Here is a 15566-nt window from a genome sequence, read left to right as displayed (position 1 = left end):
AGGGGAAACTAATAAGAATAAGTTAAAAAAAAAAATGGTATTTAAATATTCAGAAATACTCGTAATGTTTTTTTATTTAAACTTAATTAAACAAAAATAACATTGCAATTCAAAGGATCAAATTCAGAAATTTTAGTCAGCAACTCGCTGGATTATTCCTGGAGTAAAACCAAAAATGGATAAGTGTCCCATTATTAAAAATCTAAACATTTTTGGACATATTTACAGTGTAAAATATATCAATAAAAAAAAAAAAAGGATTAAACATAAGAATAAATATAAATGCAGAACTAAAACCTATAGCTAGTGAAACATATTTATTTATAATTGCTCACTACTTGACAATCTTCCATTTTTATGTGCATCTATAGCCACAAAAGGAAAAATGCAGAAACTTTTTCTCAAAACATGCAATATTTCCTAACACAACACATGCTGATATAAAATAATTTTCTAAGAAAAGCAATAGCAGATATAAAACTTTGTTTTTACTTCTGATGTAGTAAATAACTGAATGGAGCATATACCACTTAAGGCTTCTTATATGGATAGAAGGTACAACAATTGCATTGATAAGACAGATGACTACTATGTAAGAATGTATTACAGATATTTTGTCTCATAAATCCTGAACACATATAACCTGTTTCAAGACAAATGTTGGCTTCTGTTATGGAAAATTGATGTTGTTCAAGTAGTACAAGACATTTATGATGTAACAAATTAATTATATCTACGTGTAGAACTCCCTTATAAATGTTACATTAAATTACCCAGATATATTTTCACCAAGAATACTTTTTGAGAGCTGTGAAACTTAGATATTAAGATAAAAAGTCTTTCTGAGAAAACTGACCTGATTCTTTATTAAAATTGAAATGACAAAATTTTTACTACTGAATGAGACAGTTTTAAATCAACCAATAGTCTAAGGAGCTAATTCCACTTTAAAATTATTAATTTAAATCGTCTTCAAAATAAACACTTGAGAAAAGATAGATTTATGATGTCAGATGTTAATTTGTTAAGTCAGAGAGGTATTATAAAAGTCAAATGAAGGTTTATTTGGCCAAGCTGGCTAGAATGGCAAGAAAATTTCTTGGATGAAGTTGGCAAAAATAATATAAATGAATGGTTGGAAAGCACAAAAAATTACCAGGTTTGAAATTATGAACAGGCACAAAGATAAAAAAGAAAATTGTAAAGACAGGGCAGAAGAGGGTATCAACTATGAATTTCAAGCTGAGGAAGTTGAAAATTAGTGTTCATGTAAAACACACAGTAGTACAGTACACAAAGAGGCTGAAGATCTGGTCGACCATGTGAAAGGTCATAAGACAACTAAATGCAAATATTATTATGTTTAATATGTTATCACATTCAAATTATACGTATATATACATATATATATATATGTATATATATATATATATATATATATATATAAAATAATTACACCTTTCTTCTTCGAATGAGTGTCAGTTGTACAGTTTGGCATAACTCTGTAAACTGAATATGCAATAATATTTTTTCAGTAAGATTAATTTTAACATATTTCTTGTCTAGACTATATTTCTATAACATTTTCATCATTAAAAGTTGATATTTTGGAAAAACTGCAATTTAGGTACTTAGTTTTATTACAATCCTGTTCCTAACTATTTAGTTCTAATCACAATGTATTTAATGATATCAGAAAGAAATATTTTAGCCATATTACAATACTAGATGCTGCTTCACTATGAAAAATATTTTCTTCAACTCTTACAACTGCAACTTGATGTATTGCTATAAAAAATTTAATAAAATACATAAAAACTTTGGAGATAAATAATTTAGTTACACAACCTGATTCTGTTATGATAAAAGTAGTAAATACTATATTCATATCTAACCTTAACTCATTCAGGTAAGTAAAAATTTAACCACTGTTTCTAGCAGAAAAAACCATGAATTCATAAAAATCCATTAAGGTAATAAATTGTACCGTACAATTTCTATAGAATTGGTAGAAGCCATGGAATACAAATACTTGTCAAATATATGAATGTGATCCAGTTGTCTAACTAATGCTGTATTACTTCAACAGATCCCAGTGGGCTGATATATGAGATGTGATAAAAAAATAAATGGAATTTTTAAATTCCTCAGGCTGTGTTAAGTTCAATTGTAACAATTTTTTTTTTTGTTGTGTAGGTAAACTTGTCCCTAATGTATTTTTATATTGTAATCATATTGGAAGCTCAGCTTACTGTTGGCTGTTGAAAAGGTTACATGTAATTGGCTAGATGTATTTTGGTGTGCACCGCACTGGAAATGTTGAATTTTACTTTTGGCAATTCTTCTTTAAGTAAAACAAACATTTACAAGTGATACAAACATTACCAAGAGGGCTGTGAAGATGATGAGCACACATCAACCAATGACGTCAAAAAAAAAGAAAATGATTATCGACAATTGCTGAATCACTATCAGAAATTAATAAGAACTACTACCTGGAAGTTCTACATCATTTGTGTGAAGCAATATAAAGAAAATGTCTGGTTTTGTGTTGAAACAATTGAATAATGCACCTGCTCACATTTCAGTGCTTGTTCATGAATTTTTGACCAAAAACACAGATATGATGCCTCAGCTTCCTTATTTGCCAGCCATGCCTCATGTGACTTCCTCATATTCCCCAAACTGAAAAGAACCATGAAAAACGATGTTTTGCCAATATTGAAGAGAGACAGAATCACTGCAAGAGCTAAACAACATACCGGAAATTGCATTCCAGAGGTGCCAAAGACGGGAAAAAGTGCTGGCATAAATGTAATATATCTGAAAAGGAATACTTTGATGGTACCAAAGTCAATAAATAAATTTTTTGAGAAAAATAAAATTCTGCTAATTTTTTTATCAAATCTTGTACATAAGTTACTAATATTCAATTTTTTAATAATATGATAAAAAAGAAATACACATTTAAGAAGGAAAAACTTAGTAAACAATATCACACAATTTTTTTAAAATGCTTTTTTATAACTGTATAACTGGAATCAAGAATAACACATATCAAAAATTCTAAATAATTTTCAAAATGGAAGTTTAATAATAACGTATGTTTAAAACAAACAAGGCAAATTGTATCTCTCACAATCCAATGATCACATAATATTTGGACATCTCAGGCTAAGATCTATGAAATAAAAATAATGTAAAGAAAATATGAAATTTTCATATCTTTAGTGTATCCTGCACTTATTTTTATATAATTATTAAAATAAAATAAAGAGATGAAAAGAGAACAAACTTATTTTACAAAGTTCTTAAAATTTGATACTAATGGTATCAAAGAGTTTTTGTTGGATCCATTATCAACATGGGTAATGATTCCAAAATAATCATTAAACAATTTATTTATAAAAGAGAATAATGTTTTCAAATAAATTCAAGTGAACATTTAACAGAAATTATTTTTTTCATTTATAACATCATCTAAGTTTAAATGAGCATACATGTGAAATATATTTCCAGTTTTTCAGTTTGATATTTATTTCATAATTTATATTTATTTGTTTAACTTTATTTTTTATTTATTGTATTCCGTATAATTCCCAATCGATGTTTGCTTAGTTTTAAATCATTTGTGTAATTGTAATAAATATGACTTCATATCGATTATGCGATATATATTTTATACTAATTTTTAATTAATAAATTTTCTGCAACCATTCCAAAATATAATTTATTAGTCTTTCTAATTTTATGTAACTAATTTTTGAAATTATATGTATATATATATATATTACTTATTTTTTTAGGAAATACTTATTGTATATTAGTGTGATTTATTGTTTAGGTTTTATATCACTGTACATGCTATCAGCCTTGAGTAGTGTTCTGTTATATGCTACTAATTTAGTAAAAATATACCTTTGTCTCTAATAATTTCATTAATATTTTAACAATATCATATGCTATATATATTTTACTGCAATTACTTCACTTTATACTAAATGCTCTGCTGCATGGATGTGAAATTTTGTGGTGACAGATTATATATTGTAAACTATTGTAACAATTTTTTATTACACAGCTAAACTTACTCTATAGATTTTTTATTATATTAATATTTATTACACAGATATTCTATTGATATTTTCAATTTTTATGATATGCTTTATTGTTTTATTCAACATAACGTGTTTATTATAGCACTGCTGTTTAACAAATTAATTGCCTTGGGGGTTACTAGTTATTGCTGGATACGTGTTATTGCATTACACCATCGGGGTCACCTGTAACTGGCAAATAAACCTAACTTCAAGTTGCCGTACTATGCCGCCAGGCACATACATTCCATAAATACTAAAATACAAATCGTCACCGCAAATAGCAAAATACAAAGTAGTTTATTGTTTGTATCTTTTTTAAGGTGATCAGGCCTAACTGTATAACATTACAACTTTTGTTTTAAAAAATGTGCCCTACATGACTATTCTGAAGTCCATAATTTGGAAGGTAAAAATGAAGTAGCGATACTTAATGTAACATAAAAATATCTTTTATTTTTTACCTATATAAATGCATTTTTCTAAAAATGAAATACATAAGGTACAAAGATTTTTAAACAATACATAAAAATATATATATATGATGAAATAATGCTTCTTTAAATATAACAAATAATATACTTAAGAGTTAAAAGACAAGTTACAAATAATTAAATGTACAAGAAGATCAACAGTGATGCTCTTTATTGAAACACGGTAAACAATAATAAGGCTGAGAGAGACATTCAGCGCAAAATGGTTAGACTTTTTAGTCTTGTTTTTACCACATTTCCTGCCACAGTCACCACATTCATCTTTTAGCAAACTTGGCACCACTTTCTTGTTTTCTTACCTGTACCTTTTTTGCATTTTAGTTCATGTATCAATCATCCAGGTCTCAAAGTCAAAACATTTTTCTTATGATTAGTTTCATCACACAGATAATGAATTATTACTTTCCTGAACTGAAACAGAGGCAATTTTTTTCTAGTCGTAAGGTTGTGAAGAATCATTACATTTACATGATTCAAATCATCATTTGATGATTTTTCTCAGTGGTGATGAATAGGCACTTATTTGATCGAAAAAATCTATAGAAAATTTTGTTCAGTTGTTATCTCATACAATTTTCAGTTTGTATTTTTCCAGTCCTCTTTAGTTTTGTTGTTTTTCAGGTTTTTAATTACACATAGGATATCTTAAATTTAAAGGCTTCGTACCAGGTATGTTGGCATATGGATCTATATTCTGTTGGTAATCCTTAGGTTCTGACCACTCTGATGATGATGATGATGAAATTTTACCTGATGTGGCTGCTTTTGATAAAATTTCATCCTCACTTTCACTATCGGATAAAATATGATGGCGTTTTCTGTTTCTTACAACAGGTAACACCAATGAATCATCAAATGAAAATCTCTGTTTATTACTGCACTGTAATTCAATTTGATCTAATACTACCACTTATTTTGAATAAAATAAGAGGGATAATCTCTAAAGTAAAGACCACTGGGAAATTTCTCTCCTTAAGGTTGGCGAACCTGTGTCGTTCATGGCCATGCTAGTGATGCAAAGACTGCATTTTTGTCTGTAAGTTGTCGCATTGTAGTATCTTCGATTACAAGTAAGTTAATGTATAGGAAAATCGATGTTGCCGCTGAGTGTGAAATACATGGGAGTCACACATTTTTTAAAGCATCAAAATGTTAAGTCGGCTGAAATTCATAGGCAGTTGGTTGCTGTGTACAGTGATAATGTAATGAATGAAAGAAACGTCCGAAAATGGTATGAACGATTTAGAAATAACAGAATTAATGTGCATGATGAAGAACGTTCGGAGAGGCCCTCAATAATCACGAGGACTTGTTGAAACGCATCATGATGAAATCAGAAAAGATTGTTGTTACTCAATGATTTCCAACCTGGCCATTCCTTTCCAGATGTTTCAAGAGCTGTTATTGGTTGCATTGTTCATGATCATTCAGGCTTCAGAAAAGTTTATGCATGTTGGGTGCCGCACGTCTGAACTGATGGCCACAGTCTTTTGAGATTGGTTTAGCATACTGTTGATTGATTTCATGCCACGTTGAATGACTATAAATACAGAAGCCTACTGACTCTAGATAAGTTACAATGTGTCATTCAAAATTGAGGACGTGGGTGGCTGACCAACAGCACCGTTCTGCTGCACGATAATGCATGTCAATATGTCGTGGGTCTGACACTTGATTTACTGAGAACATTTTGATAGGAAATTTACGATCACCCACCATATAGTCCGGATTTTGCTTCTTCCGATTATCATTTGTTTGGGAAATGAACTTTTGAGTGGTAGGTAATTCGCAGGTGACAATGAACTTAAAATACTGTTAATCTGTGGCTAAATGGACTGGTGGCAGAAAAATTAGACAAGGGTATATTGAAGCTGGTGTATCGCTACGATAATTGTCTTAATTCACATGCAGATTATAAGGTATGTATGTAGTTTAAGAGAAATAAAAAATATTTATAAATTTTAAGAATAAACCTTTTTACACTGAAACTATCTTTACTTTAGGGATAACCTCTCGTATATTATGAAAACAATAAAAGACACAAATACAACATACAATGCACACAAACAGCAGGACACAGAATGGTTTTACAGCAGTTGTAAAGCCTTGAGTACACCACTTGCCTGACTACAATCATTCACTTTGCACCATGGCGGACACCAGAGACCAATATGCGGTTTTTTGTCATATTAATTACAATATGACACAAAACTTAATTTTAAGCATATCAAAAAGTTTAGTTTTTCATACTGACACTGAAATAAGTGGCTAGTTAAGCAAAAATAACAAAATTAGCATTGGAAGTCAAAGTATTAATAATTACTAATACATCTTTGCCTTCATCATTCTTACATCAAATTTTAATAATATGGATGTGACAGACTTGAATAGATATAAAAATATATACTTCTGATAATCCAATCAATGACATTGGAATACAACAAAAAAACAAAGCCCTAACAAAATATAACAGCAATAAAGAAAAGAAATAATCAGTTAATTAGTATTACGCCCATAACAAAATTATTTTAAATTTAACAAAAAAATACATAAACAACAGATGAAACTAAAAACAGGAGCTCTTTTCAGCCACTATTTAATCTGATATATATATATATATATATATATATTAATTGATGCATTTAATGATAAAAAATATAAACCTCCTTATTAACTGGTAATTATATAATAAAACATTTAAAATTTTATAATAATGAAAAAGTAAAAAATAAATATGATTCTTACAGTATTTATAAAATTAAATGCGACACTTATGAAAAGATAAGTCGCATATAAAATATTGGTAAGACAAATAATCATTTAAAAATAGAGAGATGGGTTTCTCAAATGCTGTTGACCATTTGATTAATAACCATAATATAACTAGTTTAGAAGATAATTTGGAAATAATCAAAAAAGTAAATATTGAAGATGAAAGTAATAATAAAAAATTAGAAATTTTAGAAAAATTATATATATATATATAAACATGAATTCATCCTTATAAATCTGCAAACAGAATTTGATGGGGGCATTTTTATTAAAATTATTTAAGTTGGTATAAGATATGATAAATTAATAGTTATTGTATACTTTTTCATTCTTGATTGAACAAATATTTGTTCTAATTTATTGAAATGTTTTTAAGAAAATGTTTATTTTAATCAACAATTTTTACAAAATTTAAAAAGTTAATAGAGTAATGTGTAAATGTAAACAGTCTAAAAATATCACTTAAGATGGGCTTAAGCCTGAAAATGTTTTGGTAAAGTAAAAAAGTAAAGGTAAGAGTGTTTCTCAAATTCTATGCTTTGCGGAGGCTGAAAGAATATATTGTATATATATAATTTACATATATACAGGATGTGAAAGTTTTAAAGATATTGATAACCTATAATAAAAAAAATCTAAAGAAATTGTTAAAAATGTTTAAATTAAACAATCTATCCCGCAACCAAAAAATATCATCCAATCTGTACAAATCCATAATGGTAATATGCTTTAGCAAGATACAAAGAGTGCCTAATAAAATCAATGACAGACTTTTACTACAAATAAACACTTGTTTAATAGCAAAAGGTTAAATTTAAAGCATTTAACAGAATACCACAAACATTTAGTCTAAATAATGGTTTAAAACTTAATATATCATACTAAAACAAAGGGAAGAAAAAAATTTAAAATAATAAAAATTAATCTCATTAAATAAATAAAAAATGACACATCAATACACAGAGCCACATTAAAGTCACACAGAATTCTCACAGATCACTAAATTAAAAACTGCTGGATGCTGATTTCTTGTGATATGCCTGACTTAATAACCAAAGTAGTCATTACTATTTAAAACCGAGGTAAATTAGTAAAATAAAATAATATAAGTAATGATTCCACCATATACAAGAGTAAATTAGAAAGCTATTTTTTTTAAAAACAAATTCAACTAAAATTTGAAAATTTATTTTGAACTGATTAATAGTTTGTACAATACAAAAAAAAAACAAAAATACTAATAAGAATTCTAACTACATATAATACTTAAAACCATGAAGAAAGATAGAATGTATAAATGTACATTGTTTTTATTACATAGATTTAATTGAATAATTACTTGACTGTACGATGATACGTTCCATTGATTTCGATCTTCAATTCAGTGAGCCTTTCTTGTAATTCATCAACTTCATTACAAGCCTTGAAACACTTTTTACATATAATAGGAGAATGTACAAGACCTTCTTGTAACTGTACACCAAGAACACTGCAAATAATCTCAGCTACTGGGCGGTTTGAAGCACTGACAGTTTGATGGAAAATTTGACATGAATTACGGGTAGAAACATTAACACTAGCATTACAAAGTAAACAAACTGTAGTACTTTTGCCCCCAGGGCCTTTTTCTGCATCTGCAGTCATCACTATTTCTGAAATCCATAATAAAGGCATCAAATTAATTATTAAATAAAAATACAAATAAAAAAATATCTATTCTTTGGACAGTGATGCATTTCTATATAACACCTAGCTTAGAAAATTTTCACTGCCAAAACATAGCAGTATTTGAAAAATAAATCCAGTATGCAAAACAGGTACACAATTCAGACCAGATTCACTAATAATTCTCATTATAGCCAAGAAAAAATAATTTAAAAGAATGCATGGAGTGAATAGTAACAAATAACAAGGTAACTATTTATGAGCAGCACAACTGCAAATTTAAAATGTAAATGATCAAAAACACTAATTTAACATACTTTCTAAATGTGCATAGGTGATGAAGTAATTGATGACACACTTTTTTCTAGTCACATGATATAGATTGAATCCATAAATTCAGATTGATTGAGATGTAAATTATTATATTTCAATCTACTTTCCCTCCCCTAATACACATACACAATCTTAAGGTAATCTTCAGTGGCTTGACGGCTTAGTGCAATGCATGAATTTTCAAATATAAATATAATGAAATATACTTAAATTTGTATATTGTTAATATCAGTGTATTCGTAATATACATACATTAAAATATTCATAACATTATGTATTCAAAATATAAAAAAAAATTGAATAAATAATTACATCCAAAAAAAATTTTAACTTATATCCTTCCAGGTTGGTAAAGAGTTATTAAATTATCACTCTTACTCAAGCATGGTAAATAGATAAAAGTGAATAAAAAAAACTAGATAAGAATAAAAAATTGAGTAATGGATTAAGATCTGATGCAATTATTAAGGCAAGATGAAAAAGAACAGCATTTTTGGGTTAGACATTCATGCCTTATGATCTCGAACATACAAAATCGAATATTAGGAAAAAATTAAAATATTTGCTGGGAACTGAACCCAGAATAAGCTGATTTTGAAAACGGCATAATCAACTCAAATTTAGATAAAGGAAATTAGTAAGATATCACAAATAACAAATAAGAATATAGGTCAAGAACCACAGAAAAGAATTACTTTAGAGAGGGCAATTTCAACCACCACTTATTATACGCTAGATCAGACATTAACAAAAACAGGGTGGTGGGTAACAGGATTCCATCATATTTAAGTATTACGTCTATCAATCTGGGAGAGAGAGCTGAATTCTGATTAAAACAGGGTCAGATGAGGCTACTTACAAGGATCATTACAACTGTTGCTGTTTGTTACATGGCAGATTTCCATGATGGAGTGCTGCAATGATAGTGTAGTAAGTACCGTGTCCATTGTGAATTTTGGTTAGAAAACTGATGAGGTTTGGCATTTTTCACAAGTTATATACTTCATTACAATCGCTAACGATAACTATAATTGGGGCAATACAAATAGTTACTTTAATGAATAAATAAAAAAATGTCATAATGTAGTTTCTTCACACTGTGCAATGTCATCTTATCTTATTATTTTGACTTTAAGTAAGTTAAAGATTTATTACATTGTTCATATATCCTGGTGTAAAAATAAAATTTATCTTTAAAAAGACTCACATCCTAAAATTGGTCGACATGTAATTTGTTAAGTTTATCTCAAAGATAAAGCAATCTTAAAATAAAGATTTTATTTTGAAGCTTAGTTACAATTATAATAAAAAATTATCGCATAGTTAATCCTGTTATTATAAACTAAATATGTCCTTTAGAGAAATTGATTCAAAAGTTTTTTGTTTAAAAATAAAGGGAATCATATAAGACAAGAATGAAAAAAGTAACTAATCTATCCAAAAATAAGATTGTCATATAATATGAATCAGGGCAGTATTTACTTTATAAACTAATTTAAAATAAAATAACCAATTATTTTCCATTATACTCATTATCTGTTAAAAGCATTTAATCTGGATTACAAAAAGAAACTTTGTGCACCAATGAAAATGGGACTTAATGAATTCTGTTTGTTATAATTTTAGTGTTTCACAATGAAAAATAAATATGTAATAATAAGGATCTTATGACAAGATAATCATAATAATTCACTATATTTATGTAGTGTTGCATAAATACAAGAAAAAAATTCAACTTAACAACATGGCTTATTTCTAAACTAACATTGATTAAAGTAATAGAAACTGTAACCTACGTCTATAAATGTAAAAACACAAACACCAAACATACACAAACAAACCTAACCTAAATAAAAAAAAAAAACAAAGTAATTAGAAATATAAAATTATTTTTAAAAATGCAGTTACATAATGGGATTACTAATAATATCATATTACTTTCGATAATTTATCGCATGCATAATGAATAATGACAGAGAAAAAATTTAAAAACAAAAAATCCTGGGTAATTTTTTAGTTACTTATAGTAAATCGTATTAATTTGATTGCACTTTCAATCAGTTAAGCTTACGTCAATGACGAATATCCACATTGAAAATAGGCAATTTTTTTATTCAAATTAAAATTACCTTCATTTTAAAGTTAAAAATGAGGGCGAGAAGCACAAATATTACATTTCAGACTTAAACACATTTATGTCAACTGACATTTAATTAACATAAAAAGGAGACATTTTAATGGGAAATAAAAAGTAAATTAGGGACGGCAACATTCAGCAACAAATCGTTACTGAAAAATTACATAAAATTCATGCTTTACATGAAAACATTGTACATTCAGAAAACACCAACGGAGGTCAAATAAAAAAAAAAGTCAATTTGCAGGTTGTTTCAGCATAAGCAGAACGGGAAAGCTTAGCTGAAAAATGACCCTTATCCAATATAAAGGGATCAAATTCTTGGCCTTAAACGTCGAGCCTGCAACTTACTCCGTAGCATCATTACAATGCAAATGCCGCATAATTAGAAATAGAACCTTACCCAATATCAGTGATACAGTTGAAAAATGACAAAAGAAAACATCGCACTATCAAACTGCACAAACTAAACACATCAGGCAATAAAATTTAAATAGAAAAAGTCGACATGCTAAAATAAGTTGCCAGCCCTGCCCAAACAAAATGGCGAAAGAGGGAAATGGAGGTCTGTTTCGTTGCGTCGCTGGAAAACCGTTGATGAGGCCAAAGCCATCTGTATTTACTTCTATTCCTTCACTCCATAATGCATTTTTCTGTTACGTTTGACGGAAATTATTAAAGTAGCGGAACTTTCACTTCATCAAATTTGTAAAAAAATAACATTGGAAATATTATTTAAAATAAATTAATTGACTTGAAAACAATTTACTGAAGTATAAATTAATTGATAATGCATATTATAAAATATGGGAAAACCAATTTAATTTTTTTTAAAAATAAAAACAAAAAATACAACAAAGCTGACTAATGAACGAAATGTAAGATTTTTTTAGTTTAGTGTTGTTCACACCCTTAGTCATTAACGCGGTTGAAACAAAATCAATTTGAAAGTACGTAATTGCATCACCTAGTTCCATGATCGTTATTATTTTCTAATAAATTTATATACTTTTTGTTGAAGTGGTTACAGCAATATTATTTGAAATCCTAAATAAAAATTACGTTAAATTTTTACTCCAAGTTACATTTAATTGCGTTAATCATATTATTTAGTTCATTCACGTAAAAAGTAGCAATCAAGATTGCCAACAGGAAGAAAGTGTTATTACTTTGAATTTTATCGCATTTTGGCAAATAACGTGCTGCACTCTTGAGTTTTAAAATTAAATAATATATATCGTATGTTTAAGAAAGAATAAACTACTTATCAGCATCTCTGGTGGGTGAATAATTGTTGATTAAAGAATGTTTTGAAATATTTTAGTGATTTGAATATTGCTTAAATAAGGTAACAAACCAAGAAGCTGACTAAATAATTTTATTAACCAATTATTTTTTAATGAAAAATAAGTCTGAACATTTTATTAAAACAAACAACAGATAATAAAGTTACACTATGGGTTATAATATAAATTAACGGTTATTATATAATTATATAAAAATACAATTTGATTATCTAAAATAGTTAAATGATCGTTAAGAACGTCACAACAGATGAAAAATTTAACAATTATAAAAATTATTTGTGATCAGATTTAATTCCTGGCAATTTGTACTTTTTTATACTGTATAATTAACCTATTTTTTTTTCAGGAAAATTAAGGTTATCAAGTTTCTGTAATTTTTAAATAGCATTAAGTGTTATTAAACAATTAACGGTGATCTAGCAATTAACTAAATTCCAAGATGAATTAGTTACTATTATCACCGCTAGTGCGCTGAGTTGTGGATAGAAGTGTGGTACACTGAATGTGTTGATCTTAATTTACTAATCAGTAGAGGTTATGTGACGGGTTAGGTATCAGGTTCCTTCATGGGTTTGTTTTACCGATAAAAATATTTGACTTCTGGTTTGGTGTGTGTACTATTTGGAAATTAGCATGGCTACTGTTAAGTCGAATTCAAAGTTTGTAACGGTTACAATTAGAAATAAGGTCGTTGTAGTTGATTTTGAAACTGAAGCTGTGCATAACTTAGAATGCAGTTCACAATTTATCGGCAAACATGAAAGTAACTTGGGGACTCTAGATGAGACTGTATTCATACCATGTGCTGATATTTCTCGTTGTGGAAACTGGTTCGTTTTTAGTTTCAAAAAATGTCTGTCGCTCTGGAACACATGCGACTGGTCTTTAATCGGTGACGGAGTGCTTCAGAGATCTGCAAGCAAAGTAAGATTTTCTCCTGATGGAAAAAAAATAATAGTGGCCGATAAAGGTGGAGATATTTACGTTTATTTAAGAGATAATCTTTCGAGTCAAGGAAGTTTATTGCTAGGACACTTGTCAGTTTTGTTTGATGTGATTATTTCTGAAGATGAAAAATATATTATATCATGTGATCGAGATGAAAAAATAAGAGTATCGTGTTATCCAAATGCATACAGTATTAATTCTTATTGTCTCGGTCATGAAGAATTTGTTACTTCAATAAATATCCTACCACATTCTCAAAATATTTTGATCTCTACTTCTGGTGATAGAACAGTAAGATTCTGGGATTTCAGATCAGGCAAAGAGCTTTTAAAATATCATTGCAGTGGTGATATTGATGAAGCAAGTGTTCAATATGATGATGACGTGCCTTTTATTGATAATGTTGCAATTACCAAATGTGTGCTTTTTCAGACAGGTAAAAGTGAATCAGTTGCTTGTTTATTGCTTAATAATTATAAAGGGTGTTTATTATACTGCATTAAAGGGACAAACCAAAATTTAACATGTGAAACACTACCTAGAGTGAATTTTTCTGATATTGCTTGTGATATCTTTTTCGGTGATAATGTAATGTGGTATATAACAAGTGAGGAAAAATTCAACCTGTCAGCATTGCAATGGAATGTATCAATAAAAAAGTTTGAATCAGTCAATGAAAGTGTTTATAAAATAATAAAAAATGTAAATAAACAGTTAGATAGTATTGAAGGTAAGTTTAGAAATAAAGTAGCATTTATGTATAAAAAACACTTTGATACTGTTCAGGAGTACCATAAACGGAAAAATGACAAACTCGATGAAAGTTCAAAGAAAAATAGAATTTAATTTTTTTGTTTGCACATAGTGAACAATAAAAAAGAAACGCTGAGAAATATCAAAGAAATGCATACTAAAAGTGAATATTTATGAGTTTGCATTTATTTGTTTTGTTTCATAATCGTATTTTTATTTTCATAAGTTGTACAGTCTGTCTTAAGCTGATGCTTTTTAATTATAAAGATTTATTTTCGATAAAAGTTTATTTTTTCTAGTACACTTCTTCCTCATTGTTGGATTAGAGAAGTATCTATGTTACCTCTACCCAACTCATACCTCCTGCCTTTGCCTATGTTATCCATGAAGTTTTTAGTAATATACTTAATACATTTTAAAAAGCTTCAAGAATGGACAGAGAGGAGAGAATGATGGATGATGTAAGTAGATAATCTTGTTGATTTGCCTTCTACACATTTTATCAGTATTTAAATTTCAATTATATTGTACAAATTAGTCACGTTCATAACATCTGAATCAATTTTTATTTATTAGCGTGGAGTGGCTTGCATTCTACATTTATAAACTGTACTTTGATTTGGTATTATTATTTTGAGGGTTCCACTACTTAAATTTTTACCTTTGACCTTAATATATATTACAAATTTCCTTTTATTTATTAATTTTTTTTGCTTTGATTCTGCCCATGATGGATTGAAATTTAATGAAAACTAAGCCTTTTAAACAAATAGAATGGTAATTCTGAGCAATTACTTGTTCATCAAATTCTTTCAGACAGAAAAAGTGAACATTAAACTATATATAATAGTTGTCAAAAATTCAAGATTAACCATAAAGTAACCTTAATTGTTGTCAAACTCAGACTCTGAGTCAGCCGTTGATGACTGATACTTCTAAAGATGACTGTGTCATACATAAGACGGAACATGTGGTGTAATCTCTCTGCAAAAATTACTGAACCTCTATTTAAATATAAAGTCAGCCAAGTGATCTACGAAATAGTGTTTAGTATTACTAT

General features: G+C 28.2%; 2 protein-coding genes across 4 annotated transcripts in view; one reads left to right on the top strand and one right to left on the bottom strand.

Moving 5' to 3' along the window:
• The window catches only part of LOC142320645 (uncharacterized), a 39865-nt gene extending 27805 nt beyond the window's left edge, over positions 1–12060 (bottom strand). The window contains exons 1-2 of one of the 3 annotated variants that reach the window (XM_075358675.1): positions 11902–12060; positions 8703–9015 (exon numbers count right to left, since the gene is read on the bottom strand). In XM_075358675.1, coding sequence (XP_075214790.1) covers positions 8703–9007 — 305 coding nt within the window. In that variant the 5' untranslated portion in view covers positions 9008–9015; positions 11902–12060. Of the gene's footprint in view, positions 1–8702; positions 9016–11432; positions 11703–11901 lie in introns of those variants that run through there. The other 2 variants (XM_075358676.1, XM_075358677.1) reach the window with 2 other exon arrangements.
• A 1237-nt stretch (positions 12061–13297) lies between these two features.
• On the top strand, positions 13298–14784 carry wuho (tRNA (guanine-N(7)-)-methyltransferase non-catalytic subunit wuho). The gene has a single exon (XM_075358674.1). The coding sequence runs from the start codon at positions 13439–13441 to the stop codon at positions 14597–14599; it is 1161 nt and encodes a 386-aa protein (XP_075214789.1). The 5' UTR covers positions 13298–13438; the 3' UTR covers positions 14600–14784.
• Positions 14785–15566: the final 782 nt, after the last annotated feature.

The sequence above is a fragment of the Lycorma delicatula genome, chromosome 2 (assembly GCF_047948215.1).
Source record: "Lycorma delicatula isolate Av1 chromosome 2, ASM4794821v1, whole genome shotgun sequence".
NCBI classification, from domain to species: Eukaryota; Metazoa; Arthropoda; class Insecta; order Hemiptera; family Fulgoridae; genus Lycorma; species Lycorma delicatula.
The sequence above is the reverse complement of the archived record's forward strand: the minus strand, read 5'-3'. Positions and strand labels throughout refer to the sequence as shown.

Bases quoted from the DNA above. Each gene is read 5' to 3' on its own strand.
- wuho (XM_075358674.1), top strand. From the start codon at position 13,439: ATGGCTACTGTTAAGTCGAATTCAAAGTTTGTAACGGTTACAATTAGA.